Source organism: Furipterus horrens, unplaced genomic scaffold (genome assembly GCF_987537825.1).
Source record: "Furipterus horrens unplaced genomic scaffold, mFurHor1.1.pri manual_scaffold_1, whole genome shotgun sequence".
Taxonomy (NCBI): Eukaryota; Metazoa; Chordata; class Mammalia; order Chiroptera; family Furipteridae; genus Furipterus; species Furipterus horrens.
In genome coordinates, this window is record NW_028327171.1 from 196,589,300 (window position 1) to 196,607,498 (window position 18,199).

General features: G+C 38.8%; 1 protein-coding gene and 1 pseudogene across 1 annotated transcript in view; one reads left to right on the forward strand and one right to left on the reverse strand.

The window, feature by feature from the left end:
* Window positions 1-10,424, forward strand: part of PTH2R (parathyroid hormone 2 receptor) — a 41,941-nt gene extending 31,517 nt beyond the window's left edge. Inside the window, exons 8-11 of the mRNA XM_090268719.1 lie at window positions 232-326; window positions 6,682-6,820; window positions 8,174-8,215; window positions 9,207-10,424. Of these exons, the coding sequence (XP_090124845.1) occupies window positions 232-326; window positions 6,682-6,820; window positions 8,174-8,215; window positions 9,207-9,602 (672 nt within the window). The 3' untranslated portion in view covers window positions 9,603-10,424. The remainder of the gene's footprint in view (window positions 1-231; window positions 327-6,681; window positions 6,821-8,173; window positions 8,216-9,206) is intronic.
* Window positions 10,425-16,757: 6,333 nt separating this feature from the next.
* Window positions 16,758-17,961, reverse strand: LOC150022591 (annexin A2 pseudogene; annotated as a pseudogene).
* Between the last annotated feature and the right edge of the window lie 238 nt (window positions 17,962-18,199).

Here is an 18,199-nt window from a genome sequence, read left to right on the forward strand (position 1 = left end):
TTCCTAATGTTTCTAGTTTCCAGCGCTGTTGAAATGTTTTCTTCTTGTGTCTTCATGAGGGCAAATCAAAAGTCACTAGCTTTCCAATATCTTATCTCAAGGTCCCTCACTGACACTTACGAAATGGGTAATTTTCAGTCTTTGAATACAGAGAAGTTCAATTCATGTAAAGGTTTTAAACATCTTGAAGACAAACTTAATAATTCTTTGTAATCTTACCTTCTCTTTCAGCTGAATTTTATTCTGTTCCTGAATACGGTTAGAGTTCTGGCTACCAAAATTTGGGAGACCAATGCAGTTGGTCACGACACAAGAAAGCAATACAGGTAATTCCAGGACAGGCATCCATCAGAGGAAATGTTCCATCACTATTTACTGTAAAGAACAGATATTGATTGATCTGAAATGTTTCTAAGAGATAAGTTTGTGAATGTGTATTTTTGTTGGTTCAATTTGTGGTTTATCATAAAATATAAATATTATTAGGAAAATATATTTTAAATTCTTTTTTATCCTCATCCAAGGACTTTTTTTTTTTAATTGCTGAGAGAGAGATAGAGAGACAGAGACAGAGACAGAGAGAGAGAGAAAGAAACATTAATGTTAGGGAGAAACATTAAATATCAATTGATTGCCTTCTTGTACGTGCCATGACCGGGGATTGAACTCGCAGCCTGGGTATGTGCCCTGACTGGGAATTGAACCCGGCATCATTTGTTTTATGGGACTACACTCCAACCAACTGAGCTACATCAACCAGGGCAGAAAATATAAATAACCCAAAACTGTTCCAGTGTACTTAAATTTGAAATATATATGTATATTTGTTATCAGCAGATTGGGATTTTCCTATAAACTATGTGACACTGTCTCAGACACAGAAAGGAAGCAATCACAGTCAGCATTTTGATTCTGTATCACAAATGTGCTATAGGGTCTTTGTTGAATTATTTCCCTTCAGCATTTAGGCAGCAGTTACTGAAAAGGCTGCAGCTGTAGACTGGAGTCTAGACTAGGACACAGTATGAACAAACTAGCAGTTGCTAGCTCATTGTTTTCAATTATAATATTTATAATTTTTATAAATTTATAATATTATAATTTCAGTGTTATAATATAAATTGTGCATAAGAGTTTACAGTGAAGGGCCTTTGCTATTCTAATGTAGCCTGTCTCATGTCATATCCCCTTGGTAAAGACAAAAGCCAAAGGATGACAGAACAATGGAAAAAATAAGTAGCCCTTCAGTCTTCAGAAAGTGAAAAAGTGCAATGGTGTTGGAAAGCTGCTTATTTCTCTAGTTTGAATAAAAGCGACTTATTTCTACAGTCTGAATGATATGAACTTGTATTTTCAGTAAAAAGTTGCCCAAGAGATTTGAGAAACTCTAGAGAGAACAAAGGGTGGATTATCTTAAAAATAGAATAGACAATATTTTGAGTTTATTCATGGAGTTTATTTGTCAGAATAATTGAAGAGAATAATTTACTAAGGATTGAAATAATCTACTACTAAAAATTATAATTATTTTTAAATAATCAGGTGCCCAGAGGTTTAAGTTTGAAGTGATTAATTAGAACATGGTCTAGACTAATAGTTGTCACAGAAAGTATTTTTCAGCCAAAATACATTTTGTTCAATGAAGAAACATATTTAGTGTTTTTAACAAAGTTGAGCTACAGATAAAAATGGAGTGGGAAATGAATTTCTTTTTGGAGAGAAAAATGTGGGAACTTCCTTGGCAGGGATTTGGGGATTCAATTTAGTGTGTAGTTTCCAAGACCATAGAGGATCTGGTTTAAATAGCTTCTGACTTTTAAACAGAGACTTAGGACAATGTAACCTGTGTCTCTGTCCCATGATATTCCTCCTATGAGGCTTAATTGAGTATTTAAATTCACCCCCACGCAGTGTTTGTACCTTTAAATGTATACTTTTTTTAATTATCTTTTTCAAACAAATATTCAAATGAAAAACATTTTTCCAAATTGTGACATTTAAAACAATTTTTAAACACATTTTCTTGCATATTACTGTCTGAAAACAGATTCTCTCCAGGTGAGCTTTGCACACACACAAAGAAAGACATCTGAAAAATATGTGATATCACTCACCGATAAAGTGGCTTAAAACTGAAATGAATCAATTCAGTTAGCTTTAAAAAACTTTTTACTTTGAGATAATTGTAGTTATAAAAATAATACAGAGATCCCAAATGCCTTTTTCCCAGTTTTCCCTGAAAGTGACATCCTGCATAACAACAATTTACAATCACTTATGGTATTTTAAAACAAGATTGATGTGAAGAAATTAATCAGATTTAACAAGAGAACTAATATATTTTTCTCTTTTAAATTAAAAGTCAATTCCTTTGTAAATTAAGCAATAATTGCTAAGACTAGAAGAAAATGAGAGAGATGAAAAATGCAAGATCATTGTAAAAGAGTACTTGAATGTTTTGACTAATTTGACTTTCCATTTAATATTAGACAAAAATCATATTTAATATTTATTATTTTTGCAATAAATTCAGCCAGTATTTGTTATACAGGTTTTAAAGTTGAATCTACTACTAGCTGTGTAACTTTGGGTGAATACTTTCCTTTTCTGATCCTCTATCTTCGCCTGGACATGGGATCATAAAAGTTCTCTCACATGGTTGTTGCCAGAAGAGAGAGAGAAAGAGATAGAGAGAAAGATATATATATGTGTGTGTGTGTGTGTGTGTGTATGTATGTATGTATATATGTGTATATAAAAATATATGTGTGTGTGTGTGTGTGTGTGTGTATGGAGAGAGAGAGAGATACATGTGTAAAAAAGAAGGAAAGATTAATTCAAGCCCAAAAGGGATCAAAAAAGGAAGAAATAGTATTTTTTTAAAAGCTAAGTTGACTCTTAGGAGACAGGTAGAGATTTTTCAGAACTTTTTACCTGGGGAGAGATCGCCTAGGAAGAGATACTGTAAGAATTGGGTATCTGTTTTCTACATAGGACACTTAAATCCAACAAACCGTTTGACATTTTTGTATTCCTCTCATGGCATTGTCCTTGGACCCAGAGCCACCACCATGTTTCTGACAAGCCAGAAGGCCACTTTGTTTTTCATCCCTGAGTTTTCTCATTAGACAGCTGTGACTTTTCAGAGAGCTGGGCTGTGCCCATATACAGTGTGTATCAGTGACCAGATGGACCCTGAACCAAATCAGTGCCCAGGATTGCTGAATGGTTTGATGCATGACAAAGTCTGTCTTTATAAGTGAATAGAGAGACAGCTGACCTATTGGCCTAGGATGCACAACTACTTACCTTGTTCACTGTCTTTGAAGGATCAATTTTAAAAGAGAATGTAATGGTAGCTCTTATACAAATATAAAAGAACACATTTTGAAGATTTTATTTAACTCATTAATGAAGGAACTGATCAGATGTTGCATATGTCTGAAAGAGAATAATGAATGCTGAAATGCATTGATGAAATGATGTGAATTAGCGAAACTTGTCCATATCCGTAGGGCTATAATTAGGGGCATTCTGTTGGACACAGTTTGCATTTCTATGGAGAGAAATTATTTGAACTACTGTGAGAGGTGGATTTAGGATACATTATGTGGCAAAGGTGATATAAGACTCAGTCCTGGCAGCCTGGAGAGAGATTCTCTTGCTGGCTTTGAAGAAGTAATCTGACCTCTGGCGTGAGCCTGTAGCTGGGACCTGAAAACAGCCCGAGGCAAGTCTGTAGGAACTGATTGACCCCTGGCCAGCAGCAGTCTTGCAACTGCAAGGAACTGCGCTCTGCTAACAATCTGAATGAACTTGGAAGAGAACCCTGAGGTCCAGATGAGAATGCAGTCCTGCCCAACACTTTAGTTCCAGCCTTGTGATACCCTGAGCAGAGGCCCCAACTACACTGTGCCTGGACTTGTGGCACAGAGAAACTGAGATAAGAAATGGGTTTGGTTTAAGCTACTAAATTTGTGGTAATTTGTTACATAGCAATAGCAAATGAATTCAAGTACTGTCTGTTTTCTACAAATTGACTTTTATCTCCAGTGAGCTGTAGAAGAAGTTGGTCACAGACAAAGGGCAAGAAAACCCAGATGGCTGAGCTAGCAGGATAGCTGCTAAATTTTAGTTTTTTGACAACTTTTATTTTTACTCTGCATGGAACAAAACTGTCCTTAAACTTTTATTAAACTTTTGATCATTTTACAGTGTGTTTTTCTGCTTTGTTTTTTGTTTTAACCTAGTTTTTCGCTCCTAGGTACACACAGTAGGAACTAATCTTGATTTGAAAACAGTTTCCAGGGGGATTTATCCATTCCTGTTAAAGAAGGAAACACAATTTTCTTTTCAGTGTGATATTAGATGAGACTCCGAAGGTTCTGCAAATGTAGAACCTGCTCTCCCCCTTTATCTGATTAGACTCCACTAAAATGCCATGAAGGTATTCAGTGTGTCCTGCTGTGCATTCAGTGATGGAAAGAGGGTACTTACTCACTAGTCAGGATTCAGGAGGAGGACAAGCACATCCCAGGGAGCCTCTAAGAGCTGAAAGGATTAGTTAGGTCGGAGAAATCCACTGTCTCATCAGGAAAGCTGCCTTGAATAAAATGGACTTAGGTAGAATTTTCAAAGTAAATGGACTTTAGGTGACTCAAGGTATGAGATATGAGGACCAGGAGCATCCTAGGAGAATGCCCACAGGTTAGTGGGCAAACTATGGATGGGAGGCCAAGCAAATGGCCCTGAACCAAGAGGAGCAGATGGTCCAGGTACTAAAGAGAGATAAGAGAGGCAGAGGAGAATGAGGTGGAGCAATGTGCAATCCAAATGTCTAAATTAGTTGCTTCAATATGAATTTATGGGACATTCCAGCTCCTGCAGGAACTGAAAAGATCATTATGTTAGGATAATGGATGTGTCTGGAAGACGATCCCTAGTAAAGCCTTAGGCTATTAGAGTTCCGATGGACTTCTGGGCCCTAGTCCCTCCTTTTATAGAGAAGATAACTGAATTATTATCACATGGGTAGTTAATGTCAAATATGGAACCCAAATCTAGTTTTCTTTAGTCTCAGTCCATTGTGATAGCTACCTGCCCACACAGTTCATTTCCAAGAAGAAAATTAAGTAAGTTAATAAGTAAATGAGAAAGAAAGAAAGAAAGAAAGAAAGAAAGAAAGAAAGAAAGAAAGAAAAAGAAAGGAGAGAAGGAAGGAAGGAAGGAAGGAAAGAAGGAAGGAAGGAAGGAAGGAAGGAAGGAAGGAAGGAAAGAAAGAAAGAAAGAAAATGAAGTACTTGGAGGAAAGACTAGTGGGAGGGGAAAAAGATTACAGTGGTCAGAGATTCCCAGGGCATAAATGATTCACAGAGAAAAAGGAATATTTGAGAGATAAGAAAGGAGCCAGATTTGATAGTTTCTGGGATCGAAAGTGCAAAAGACAAAACAAACAAACCAACCCAAAACCAAACACCAGAAAATGATGGATTGGATGTACTGGCTATTTATTGTGCAATTGAATTACTACAAACTTAGTGGCTTAAAATAACACACTTGGTCTTTCACAGTTTCTGTGGATGTGGAATCTGGGCCTGGCTTAGCAGGGCCCTGTGTTTCAGGGTCTCTAACAAGGCTGAAACTGACATGTTAGTCAGGGCTGCAGTCCTATGTGAAGGTTGGACTGGGGAAGAATTCACATCCAAGTTCACATGGTTGTTGGCAGGATCCACTTTCTCTCTGGCTGTTGGCCAGGTGCCATATCTCCTTGCCACATGGACTTCTCAGTTGAGCAGCTCCCCGCATGGTAAACTGATTCACTGAACCAAACAAGGGAGACAGTCTGCCAGTAAGATGGAAATAACAGTCTCATGTAACAATCGCAGGAGTGACATCCCATTATCTTGCTATACCCTCTTCATTAGAACTAAGTCCCAGGTCTGGCCCACATTCAAGGTGAGAGGTTTAACAAGGACATAAATACTAGGAGGTAGGAATCATTTGGGGGCCATTTTAGTCAACTCATCAAATGAGAAAACCTAGGATTCCTCCAAATACACAAGAAAATGTATATAAAAAGGCAGTTAAACTAAATAAAGTAAAATTGATTAGCTTCCAACCTCCAAACCCCAAAATGAAATCTAGAACTATAGACAATTTGAGCTAGAATATTTGATATAGACTGTTTAGAGAAGGTACATAGCTCATAAGAAAATGTGAAATGATAAATGGAGATCCAAGTGTAAGAAGAAACTAGGGAATAGTTGATTTTAAAGTGAACATAACAAGCCAAAATGCTGCCTATGAAAGTAAAGACAGCTAATATAAATGGAAGTGATACTCATTTAAATCTCAAACATAGAGGTTAAAGAGGACTTGGGACTGGGAAAAAAAAAAGGCATTTCACAGCTTTATGAAAATAGTAGCCTTTAAGCAAGAAGAGCAGAAATAAGATTAGAGAGATTTAGGGGATAATAATCATGGGAAGTGAGATTACCTGATTTAGTATAAAAGTGACAGGAAGAGGAAGGAGGGGAAAGACTAGCAGAAGCTGTGGTATCCAAACAGATGGGAGAAGTCAGCCCCTTGTTAGCTCTGCTAAACCTGACTTTTTTTCCAGCAAGCAGTCGCTACTGAAAGGCACTGAATTGATTAACAAAAAGGCTTTGCTTTCTCTTGCAGGAAACTCGCCAAATCGACGCTGGTCCTGGTGTTGGTCTTCGGAGTGCATTACATCGTGTTCGTGTGCCTGCCCCACTCCTTCTCGGGACTGGGGTGGGAGATCCGGATGCACTGTGAGCTCTTCTTCAACTCCTTTCAGGTAGAGCGCCATCTAGTAACTTGGTTCTGGTATTTTGCTTTTTCTGCCCCCGGCCTTGCAGCCTCATCCTCTACCCGTCTCTGGCTTTCGCTCACCCGGCTCCCGAGGGCCATGAGAGGGCGCTATTTTCTGGCGCCTGTGCGTTTCCATCCTGCAGAGGTCAGGTTAGCCTGTGACCACAGCAGGACGAGCCTGGGCGGCAAGACGAGAAAGCGTGTTTTAAACTTGCACCACATACAGGTTAGGGGCCTCTGCATGGGTACGGAAAATGAATGAAAGCAAAAGAGGGAGAAGGCAGGGAAGAGGAAATAAAAGAGACAAAAATGAGGAAGAGGTGGCTCCTACACATTTTATCTTGTCTGAAAATAATCCCATCATCAGTCACATGGATTACTGCGAGTGCCTCACGACCCTTTCTTCCTGGGGATGCATTTGCTGCCACCTCCCGCCGCCTTCAATCTGGTCTCTGTACCGTAGTCCAAAGGACCTAAAAAATAAGTTGGATCGTGCCACTTATCTGACAGAAGTATCCAGAGGCTTCCTATTGCACTCAGAATAAAACCCAAATGCCGTTTCCTGCTGTGCACAGCTCTGCATGGCAGACCTCCTCAAGCCCATTCCTGCCTCGGGGATTCGCACTTGCTGTTCCCTTGGCCTGGAAGGTTCTTCCCTTTCCTATTCATGAGGTCTGGCTTCTTGTCATTCGAACCAGCTGAAAAGTCACCTCCTCAGAGAGGCCTTCGTTGAGTTTCATATCTGATACATCTTTATTCTTCTCTGTCAATCCCACTTGTTTTACGTGCATAACCCTTATCATCTTACATTTTTCTTGTGTGGTTGTTTGTTTATATTTTATCCATCTGTATTTCCTTCTAGATGCAAGGTCTAAGAGAACAGGAACCCTATCTGCCTTGATTAAACTGTTTATCCTTGGCACGCTGAGCACTTTGCATTGTATAAACTCAATAAATAATTTTGAATGAATGAAAAAAATAAAAACAGGTTGTCTTTTTACTATATAAGACCCCACATCTGTAGTTTCCAGCATTTACAGTCTATAAATATCTCTTACCAACCAGGGGCTACTCAGTGACCTTTGAATGGCAAAGTAAATAAAATTAACAGAAGAGAAATCAGTCCTTTATGTATCTTAGCATGTTTTATTCAGCTACTTGCTTGGCTCAGCTGACACCAAGGAAAGATCTCAGATAAATTTAATGCAAATGTAAGGATTTGGAAACATTAGGAGAGAAGAATATATAAATTTTTCTGAAGGGCTCATTTGACACGAGACACTGTAGTGCTGTGATCTTTATGAATGGTCAGCACCTAATGTGCCTTTTTGTTCCCCAGGGTTTCTTCGTGTCCATCATCTACTGCTACTGCAATGGAGAGGTAGGTCCAAGGAGTGCCGAACATCCCAGGGGCTCTATCACAATGTGACCAAAGCTCCCTGGGAGTTACAAGACAAAATGGCCAGGGAGAAGAGAGATGTTTTAATCATAAGTTATTTTGAGAAAGCAAGAATTAATTTCAATAAGCTAATGTCAATTCATTTATAAACCCTGGTATCAAAAGACAACTCACTGAATGCAAATTGAGACTTGGAAGGACAAGTGGACTTCATATTCCCCTTCATGCTTAAATTTATTTCAAGTTCTATGAGAAACTCAAATATGTATTCTTGGGACAAATCCACTTGGACATTTTGACGTTGTTTAAATTACAAGATGGTGGTGGGACAATTTCTGTTCATCCAGAAGTTGGCCAGAGAGAGATGATTGAACCGTTCTTTTAGGTGATGTGAACTTTCCAGTTTTCCACTCTCCCATGGAACTTCCACATAAGTTTCCTTCTGGAAAGTGGCAGTGGTAGTAGAGTTGAATCTTCAGTGGAATGAATGGGAACAAGAGCCTTACACTATGATGAATGCATTTCTAGTGTCTGTTTTTCAGTGTTCAGCCCTCCCTCCCATTTTCCTCCTTCTGTATGCCGAGGCAGGGTGATAGAGTCACATCTCAGGCTGAGTGCCTCTCATGCCAGTCCTCAGCCACAGCTGCCACTCTTAATCTTTCTCCTTCAACCCGAGTCCTCTTTTTCCTCTCCCACAAGTCATATTTCTATTAGCTGTGTTTCAGCCTCTATTAAAATACTGACTAACCTTGGGCAATTCCCTGTAAGCCTCAGTTTGCTCATCACCAGTAACAACACCTACCGTGCAGATTTTTTGAGACTCAGGGAGAATATATATGCCAAGTCCTTGGCACACATTGGAGCCTTAATGGATGATTATTACAATCATTGAAATTGGGGCAAACATTCGTCTAACAAAGCTGCAGGGTCTCCCTCATGATTTCTAATGCACATTATGGTTCTTGTGATTTAGGTTCAGGCTGAGGTGAAGAAGATGTGGAGTCGGTGGAATCTCTCCGTGGACTGGAAGAGGACGCCCCCATGCGGCGGCCACAGGTATGGCTCAGTGCTCACCACCATGACGCACAGCACTAGCAGCCAGTCGCAGATGGTGGGGAGTGCTCGTATGATGCTCATCTCTGGCAAAGCGACCAAGATGGCCAGCCGACAGCCTGACAGCCACGTGACTTTACCCGGCTATGTCTGGAGTAACTCAGAGCAGGACTGCCTGCCACACCTGATCCAGGAAGAGACAAAGGAAGGCAACGGGAGGCGGGGAGATGAAACTCCAAAGGAGGTGTCTTCCAGACCATTGGAACGTACCCTAGACCCCGGAGGAAGCAAAGGAGAAGTAGAGGATGTTCTCTAAACCAACATCTGTGGCTCGAAAGAGCTGCTCCATCTGGTTGTCCAAGAGCTGATGGTCCAGGAACTTGGCTGTCATTCTTCCACTTGAGCCCCGGAGCTGACAATTCAGGGGTAAAGTGCTACTTTACAAAAGTTTCAGGCTCCATGAATTGGCTCCTATAAATACTAAAGATACAGAAGAAGTGTCAGTGGCAGAGTTTATGACCTTAGTTTGGCATCAGATTCTCTTCTAAATTGATCTATGGTACTTGCTCTGTGATTGTTCATTTTTCTGCTACATTTGGGTAGAAAACGTTTTAATTGCTTGGCTTGAATTTTCTCTTATAAATACCACTCTAAGTATGATAGAGATCATTTAATATGTGTCAGTTTCCTTTTAGGAAATTAGTATTCTCTTTTCCTCTTTCTTACTTGAATGTACTTCTATCCCTGTACTCATTTTGTCTGTGTGTAGGAGCATTTAGGGTCTGAAAATGTATGGTGAAAGATTAAAGATCTAAGAACAAGTACACACTGGAAAGTAAGTTAGCTGGACTTTGGTAAGATAACATACTGATGACAGCTAAACTTGTTTCTTTCTAGGAACAAAGAAAATTACTTTAAAAAGTATATTGCACATATTCCTTCTTCTGAATGTCCCCCTCTGTGACCAGCCATATCTCAGGTCTTCATGCCTTTGTAAACCTTGACCTATCATAAGGTTTTCTGTCAGTGAACTTGTGTCTGCAAACTGATCTTGTTTGTAATCGTTTATATGGACTGTAAATCATACTGCATCTATGACTTTTTCTTCTTTGTTCTATAACTATCTTCCAAATGGCATGTGGGATAAATTAAAAGTTTGTTTTAAAAATACATTTTGAGTCACTTTTTAAAGATTTTTCTCTCAACGTGTCAGTTTATTTTTGGGAACCAAGCAAATGCCCCTTCTCCACATCTACAGAGATCAGCATGTAGCTCCAGTATTTTTCTGAACTTGAAATTTCAGTATGTTGCAGTAGTAAAACATTTATTGAGTGCATGTTAGGTACCCAGCATCCTGCCAGGTGTTTAGAGGCATTAACTTATTTAATCCTTACTGCAAACTTATGGAATAAGTCTTATCACTGTCATTCTTTTTACAAATGATATTGTGGCTCACAGAGGTGAAGTAACTTGCTCAAAGTCACACAGCTAGCCATTGACAGAGCATGGTTTCAGACACAGATCCACTGACTTCAAGTCCCATGTTCTTAACCATTATGCTATACTGTCACCAGTATAATGTCACCCATTAATCACTCAAAAAATTTGAAAGAATGAATTCTGCATAGAGAGTGCTTCAGGAGCTCTTACTGTAATGTTTTAGTCTCTGACCCTCATGAAGTTTTCACTCTCGCTGGGGGAGACTGATACGCATAGTAAATGAGAATATCACAGAACAGAGCATTTCTGATGAAATGACACTGGTCCAATTGCTCTCTCTCATTTTGCTGAATGATTTAATCAACATGCAAACAGTGTCATGATAAGTAAGGTACTCTGATGTCTACACACCCTCTTGACAAATATTCATTCTCTTTCCACGCTCTTCCTTTCCTTCCTCCTCTGTGCCACAGTGCAGGTCTTTTCCTTTCCTTCCTGTTTATGAAGATGCTGTTGTGCATATTTAATTAATCTGATTCACCTCTATATAGTGAGAGAACCATCATGGCCTGAGCCAGAGATTAAGTGCAGCTCCATTGCTAGTTTTGCAAGGCTTTGTAAAATCAGTTAACTTTCTTTGTAGTTCACTTTCTTTAAAATGAAATAATATCTGTCTACCTTAGAGAGATGATCTGATGATAAGAGAAATCACATATTGAAAGAACTTCATAACATAAACATTTTACACAAATACTTGGTTTGGGTTGTTGCATTATTGTTTTCAGTTTAACTCCTTTTTGTCTCATTGGTAATTGCAGCATAATAATTGCTAGAATATAGCTCTCTATATATTTGATAATATGGAAAATACTAAGGGTTTTTACTTTCTAAGTAAAGTTCCAGGGGTGTGTGAAGACAGCCTTATAAGGCTTGTTGACATGGATATTACATTTTGTTACCTTATTTTTTCTGGAACCAAAAAAAAAAGCCTGTCATCAGTGATAATCCATTTCCATCACCTGGTGGAATCAGCTCACACAGCTCTTACTGTCATAGCATTGCCCATTTCTGCTCTTGTTAAATAACATGGAATACGTTTGCTTCTCAGGTTCTAAAGTTGTCAAAAAAAGAAACACTTCTCTGTTTTTGAATCACTGAAAGAAAATGAATTAAGGTATGTGTGAGTTACACTATATTATTTACTACCAGAGATTAATGTTATGTAATTCACAGGTGATCTCCTTTGGAGATTATGGTAGAAAAAATAATACATCCCCCTTCCCTCCCCCAGAACTTGTGACAATGTTAGATTACTTGGCAAAGAGGAAGGTTATAAGTGGAATTAAGGCTTACTAATGAGGGAGATTGTCCTGGGTTATCTGGGTGGGCCTCATATAGTAGTAAGAAAGGTCCTTAAAAGTAGGAGAGGGAAGCAGAAGAGGAAATCAAAATGATGTATAGCAGGACTGCCACTTGTCGCTGGCTTTGATGATGGTGAAAAAGCCATAAACTAAAGAATGTAGGCAGACTCTACAAGCTAGGAAAAGACAAAGAAATGAATTCTCCCCTAGAGCCTCCAGAAAGGAAAACAGCCCTATCCAGGGAGACCCTTGTTGTACTTCTAAACTACAGAACTGTACTTTAATACATTAGTATTATTGTAAGCCACTGAGTTTGTGATCATTTGTTATGACATCTATAGAGAACTATTCCAGAGATTTATACTGATTGCCTGTATGGAAAGAATTGCAACAGTTGATTATTTAGACTACGTAATTGTTGTTGCCTGGTTGCTTCATGGAGATTAATTCTTTTGTTAGTGTTTATGGTATTTTATGTGCTGCATTAACATGAAGGAGTATTATCTCACTTGCAATTTAACTATAATTCACACTCTTACCAGCAGTCATTTCCTTTTAGAAATGTAAGTATTAGCATGGTTGGGCTTATTCAAAATCTGTGAAGGACATTCTCATGTTTTCTGAAGAGTCATTCAATATCTTGTTTTATGAGCTGGATTTCAATCTTTTTCTCTCATTAAGCCTGCTCTGCCCATGTCCTCTACCCTCGGACCCTCTCCCCAACACACACAGGCAATCAATTACTCAGGAAAGCTCTTACCTGCTCATCCTGGGATATTCCAGGCTGAAGAGATGGCCTCGTTGTGGGTTGTTTAGGAATAATGTAGGTAAATAACTGATGTACAGCCACTTTGCTTTCAGAATTGAGCTCAGTATTTTCAGCGTATTATCATATAATCTTCATCATACACTGTGATGTAGTTACTGACATTTTACAAAAAATATTAAGGTAATCGGAAGTTAGATGATTTGTTCCAGATCAAAGTGACTGAGCCAGGATTTGAATCCACTTCAGTTTGACTCCTAGGCTCCTGATTATTCTGTCACTCATGTTGCCCTTTTTACTTTCTTTATCAAGAGCCTAATAGTATAAGTCAATGAGGAAACAAAAAAGAATCAGTTTCCACTATTTTGATAGTAGAATTAGCAATAGTTATGGGAATATAAAACATAGTTACATGATTATAGTTTTGGATTAAAGCATCTTTATCTCCCAGTGTTTCATGACTATCACAATAAAAAAATAATGTAAATCTAAACTCTTCTTTTAATTCTACCCAAAATATCTGACTAGAGAAATAAAGATGTAAGTCTTGTTCTTAAACTGCCTCATGAGACCATGGAAAATTTGCCCACGTATTTTTGCAAAAATGACTTCGAATGACTTTAGGTTACTCATCTTTGTAGCATTTAAAGATAGTTTTTATGTAGGTTTCCATTTATTCACTGTTATAAAAACCACTCAGAACAATGGAAGTATCTATAAATGGTGCAGAACCAGGCAAAATGGTAAACACTCATATCTGGCACTGACTTTTAATATAATGCTTTTAGCATTTAAATTCAGCTCCTACTTAGACCTCTAATTTCTTCCAAAACTACATTTCATTTGGGGAGCTTATGTGGTTCATTTGCTTAATGATTTAAATAGCTAAATAGGAAAACAAATTCAGTACATGAAGCTGTGAGTTTGTATAATATTTAAATTCTTTTTAAATTTTTATTTTTTTAAAGTTAAATTTATTGGGCCCTGATTAGTGTGGCTCAGTTGGTTGGGCATTGTCACACAAAGGGAAAGATAGCTGGTTCAATTCCTGGTCAGGGTACATTTCTGGATTGTGGGTTAATTCCTTGGTTGGGGTGCATACAAGAGACAACTAATTGATGTTTCTCTCTCACATCCACGTTTCTCTTCCTTTCTCCCTCTTTTCCCCTCTCTCTAAAAATAAATAAATAAAATCTTTTAAATAAATTAAATTTATTGGGGTGACATTGGTTAATAAGATTATATAAGATTATATGTTGGTTAAAACATTATATCTGACTCTGGGTGATGACACACAATGCAATATACAGATCATGTGTCATAGAAATGTACACTTGAAACCTATGTGGTCTTATTAATCTATGTCACTTCAATAAATTTAATAAAAAGGATGTAAATAAACAAAAAGGTGATATAGGTTTCAAGTATACATTTCTGTGATGCATGATCTGTATATTGCATGGTGGGCCCACCACCCAAAGTCAGATCATCTTCCATTACATATATTTGACCTCCTTTACCCTTTATTACCCCTTCTATCCTCCTTCCTTCTGATAACGACCATACTGTTGTCTGTGCCTGTGAGTTTCAGTTTTATATTATACCTATGAATGAAATCATATAGTTCTTAGCTTTTTGTGACTGACCTATTTTGCTTAGCAAAATATTCTGAAGGTCTATCCATGTTGTCGCAAATGGCAGTATTTCATCTTTTCTCATGGCTGACTTGAATCCCATTGTATATATGTACCACATCTTCTTTATCCAATCATCTATGAGAAGACACTTTGGTTGTTTCCATGTCTTGGCCACCATGAATAATGCTGCAGTGGACATAGTGGTGCATATATCTTTTTGAATAAATGTTTTCAAACTTTTCAGGTAGATACCCAGAAGAGTGATTGTTGGGTCATATGATAACTCTATTCTTCATTTTTTGAGGAACCTCCATACTGTTTTCCATAGCGGCTGTAGCAGTTTACATTCCCGCCAGCAGTGCATGAGGGTCCCTTTTTCTCCACAACCTTTTCAGCGCTTGTTTTTACTTGTCTTATTGATAATAGCCATTCTAACAGGTGGCTTCTCGTTGTGGTTTTGATTTGCATTTCCCTAGTAGCCAGTTAAGTTGAGCATATTTTCATATATCTGTTGGCCATTTAAATGTCTTCTTGGGAGAAGTATCTGTTCAGGTACTCTGCCCATTTTTAAATTAAATTGTTTGTTTGGTTGAGTTGTATGAGTTCTTTATATATTTGAGATATTAACCCCTTGTTGGAGCTGTTGTTTGCAAATATCTTCTCCCATTTGGTTGGTTGCCTTTTTATTTTGTTGGCTGTTTTTATTTTGAGCATAACTTTTTTTTTTTCACATCTCTAGGACATACAGCAGATCCTTGCTGACCAAAGACGTTTCCAAAGACTGCCCCTCTTAACCTGCCTGCAGCATGGCAACCGAGGGTCTCAGAAAGCTGCCAACTTGTGCAGGCAAAAGGCAGGCAATTCAGCTTAGATGAGGGGCACTGCGATTTCAATTAGTAACCAGAGCATCTAACATTTTCAAAGCTATTGTAGCTTGCAAAGAATGTATTGCTAAATTATAGAAACTCTTTAAAATGTGCATATGTATCAGAATGACCCTGTGTACTTTAATCTTGCTGGATCTGATTATAAGCAGAATAAACCAAGAAGGTTTTCACAGGCCTTTTTGCACACAAAGAAAGTGACTCCTTAAAACAGGACTACTTAAGCAAATGCTTCTTCTCTGACACTTATTGACCTCAGTTTAATCATTAGAAAAACAACAGACAAACCTAGATGGGGGACATTTGACAGCATAATTGACCAGTGCTCCTCAAGACTATCAAGGTCATTAAAAGAGAGATTAGACTGAGAAATTATCATGGTCAGAGGAGACTGGAGAGATATGACAACTAAATGCAATGTGTCACCCTGAATGGGGTCATGAAACAGAAGGAGCAGATTAATGTAAAATCTGGTAAAATCCAAGTAAAACCTGAAGTTTAGTGAGTAGTAAGTGTGCCAATATTAGCTGCTGAGTTTTGACAAATAGACAATGGTCATACAGGGGTGTGCAAAAGTAGGTTTATAGTTGTGAGTATGCAAAACAGAGTTCATTCTTGTATTGTTATTTGTTATTGTATTAATTTTCATATGAGCAACTGTAAAACTACTTTTGCTCACCCCTGCATAAAATGTTAAAAGGGGAAACACATTGTTAGGTGAGGGGTTTACTATCTTTGCAACTTTTCTGTAAATATAAAACTATTCCAAAATAGTCTCAAAAAATCTTATTTAAAAAATTGGGAATAAGTTTAGGAAATCAGTATGGCTATTATATTTTGACTCCACTTGGATTTTTGCATGTCAAATATTTGATATGATTGAGTTGACATATTAACGAAAACACACACCGGGTTACTTTGGCTTATAAATAGATCTAATATTAATCCCACTTGAGAATAAGTAATAATTACTGAATGCCTTTATCTGAAAATGTTAAACATTTGTTTTTAGTTGTTCCCATAGCAAACCTTCTACTTGTTTCACATCCACTAATTACAATTCAAATTTTCTAATTATAATTTAACCTTAAGGTTTTTAAAACCCTTGAGGGGGGGGATGATGAAAGTGTGGTCGGGAGACTTTAGGTTTTGGAATTGTCATTTTGTCAATATTCCCCCTCCTGTAAAGCCTTTCTTCCTCCCTCTGCCCATTTTTTTTTTTAAGTAAAAATTTAGTTTATTCATTTGTTTACGACACAGTACACAAGAGGCAAAGTGTTTCACATCATAGATCTCACTTCCAACTCCTTGGAATGTTCATTTCTTTGGCTAAAAGGAGAGACTAGACGGGAAAGCCAGGCAACACTTGGGCAACTGAAATAAGGTCGGGGCAGGGGCAATGCTGACACCTTCCTCACGGGGATGGGCAAAGGTGGCTATTAGTTGCAAGGTGATTTTCTAGAATCATTAGCTGGAAGCACAGGAGCACCTCTCCTGGACGCTTGAGCCGCCTCGGCCTCAGTCATCCCCACCACACAGGTATAGCAGCGCTTTCTGGTAGTCACCCTTCGTGTCTTGCTGGATGTAATAGTACAGGGACTTGCTGTACTTTTTCTTGAATTCAGACCTGATTTTCAACATGTCCACTTCACTGCGGGAGATCATGATTCTGATCAAGACCTTGTCGCGTGTCCCCTTGCCCTTCATGGAGTCATACAGTCGGTCAGCAAAATACAGGGGCTTGTTCTGGATGCCCTGGACCAGGTTCAGGAAAGCATTTTCCAGATCTCCCTTGACTTCCTTCTTGATGCTCTCCAGCATGTCATAAGGGCTATAGCTCTTGTACCTTTCAAATACTTTCTGGAGGTGACACACGCTCCGCTCGGTCATGATGCTGATCCACTTGGGAACATCAGTTCCTTTCCTCTTCACTCCAGCATCATAGAGATCCCGGGCATCTTGGTCAATCAGCTCATAATCAATGACAGAGCCATCTTCTGCTCTTCTACCCTTTGCAAGGGCAACCATCAGCTTGCGGAAGTCACCAGATGTGTCAGAAATAATGTCCTTCTCCAGGTCAGTCTTGTACATCTCCTTGTAGACTCTGTTAATTTCCTGCAGCTCCTGGTTGGTCCTGGAGCAGATGATCTCGATGAGAGAGTCCTCATCAGTCCCCAGCCCCTTCATGGAGGCCTTCAGTTCGGAAGCGTCATACTGAGCAGGTATTTTCAACAGGCCCAGAATCACTGTCTCCAGGTGGCCGGACAAGGCTGACTTCAGTGCTGAAGCAAGATCCTTTTTGGTCCTCCTCTGGTAGGTGAAGGCGATATCCTGCCTCTGCTCATTGCTGCGGTTGGTCAGAATGTTGACGATGGTGACCTCATCCACACCTTTGGTCTTGATGGCCGTTTCGATGTTCAAAGCATCCCGCTCAGCATCAAAGTTGGTGTAGGCTTTGACTGACCCGTATGCATTTGGGGGTGTCGAGTGATCACCCTCCAAGCTGAGCTTGCACAGAATTTCATGAACAGTAGACATTTTGAAAGAAGCTGGGCCAGGCGCTCAGAACCGCGAGAGTCCCCTGATGCAGAACCTCTGCCCATTTTTTGAATGTTATTTTTATTATAGTGGAATTTCTGTCACACTGAAGAGAGATGGTAAAAGGTCAAACCTGGAGCTCAACTCCTGTAGTTTATTATATTAGCTGTAACATCCCAAAGCGTATAATATAAACTCTTCTGTATATTTCATACTTGACAGTTTTCCTTTTGTAAAGGCGTCAGTTTCTATAAGGTGATCTATCTTACACATTGCCCTTTGAAAAT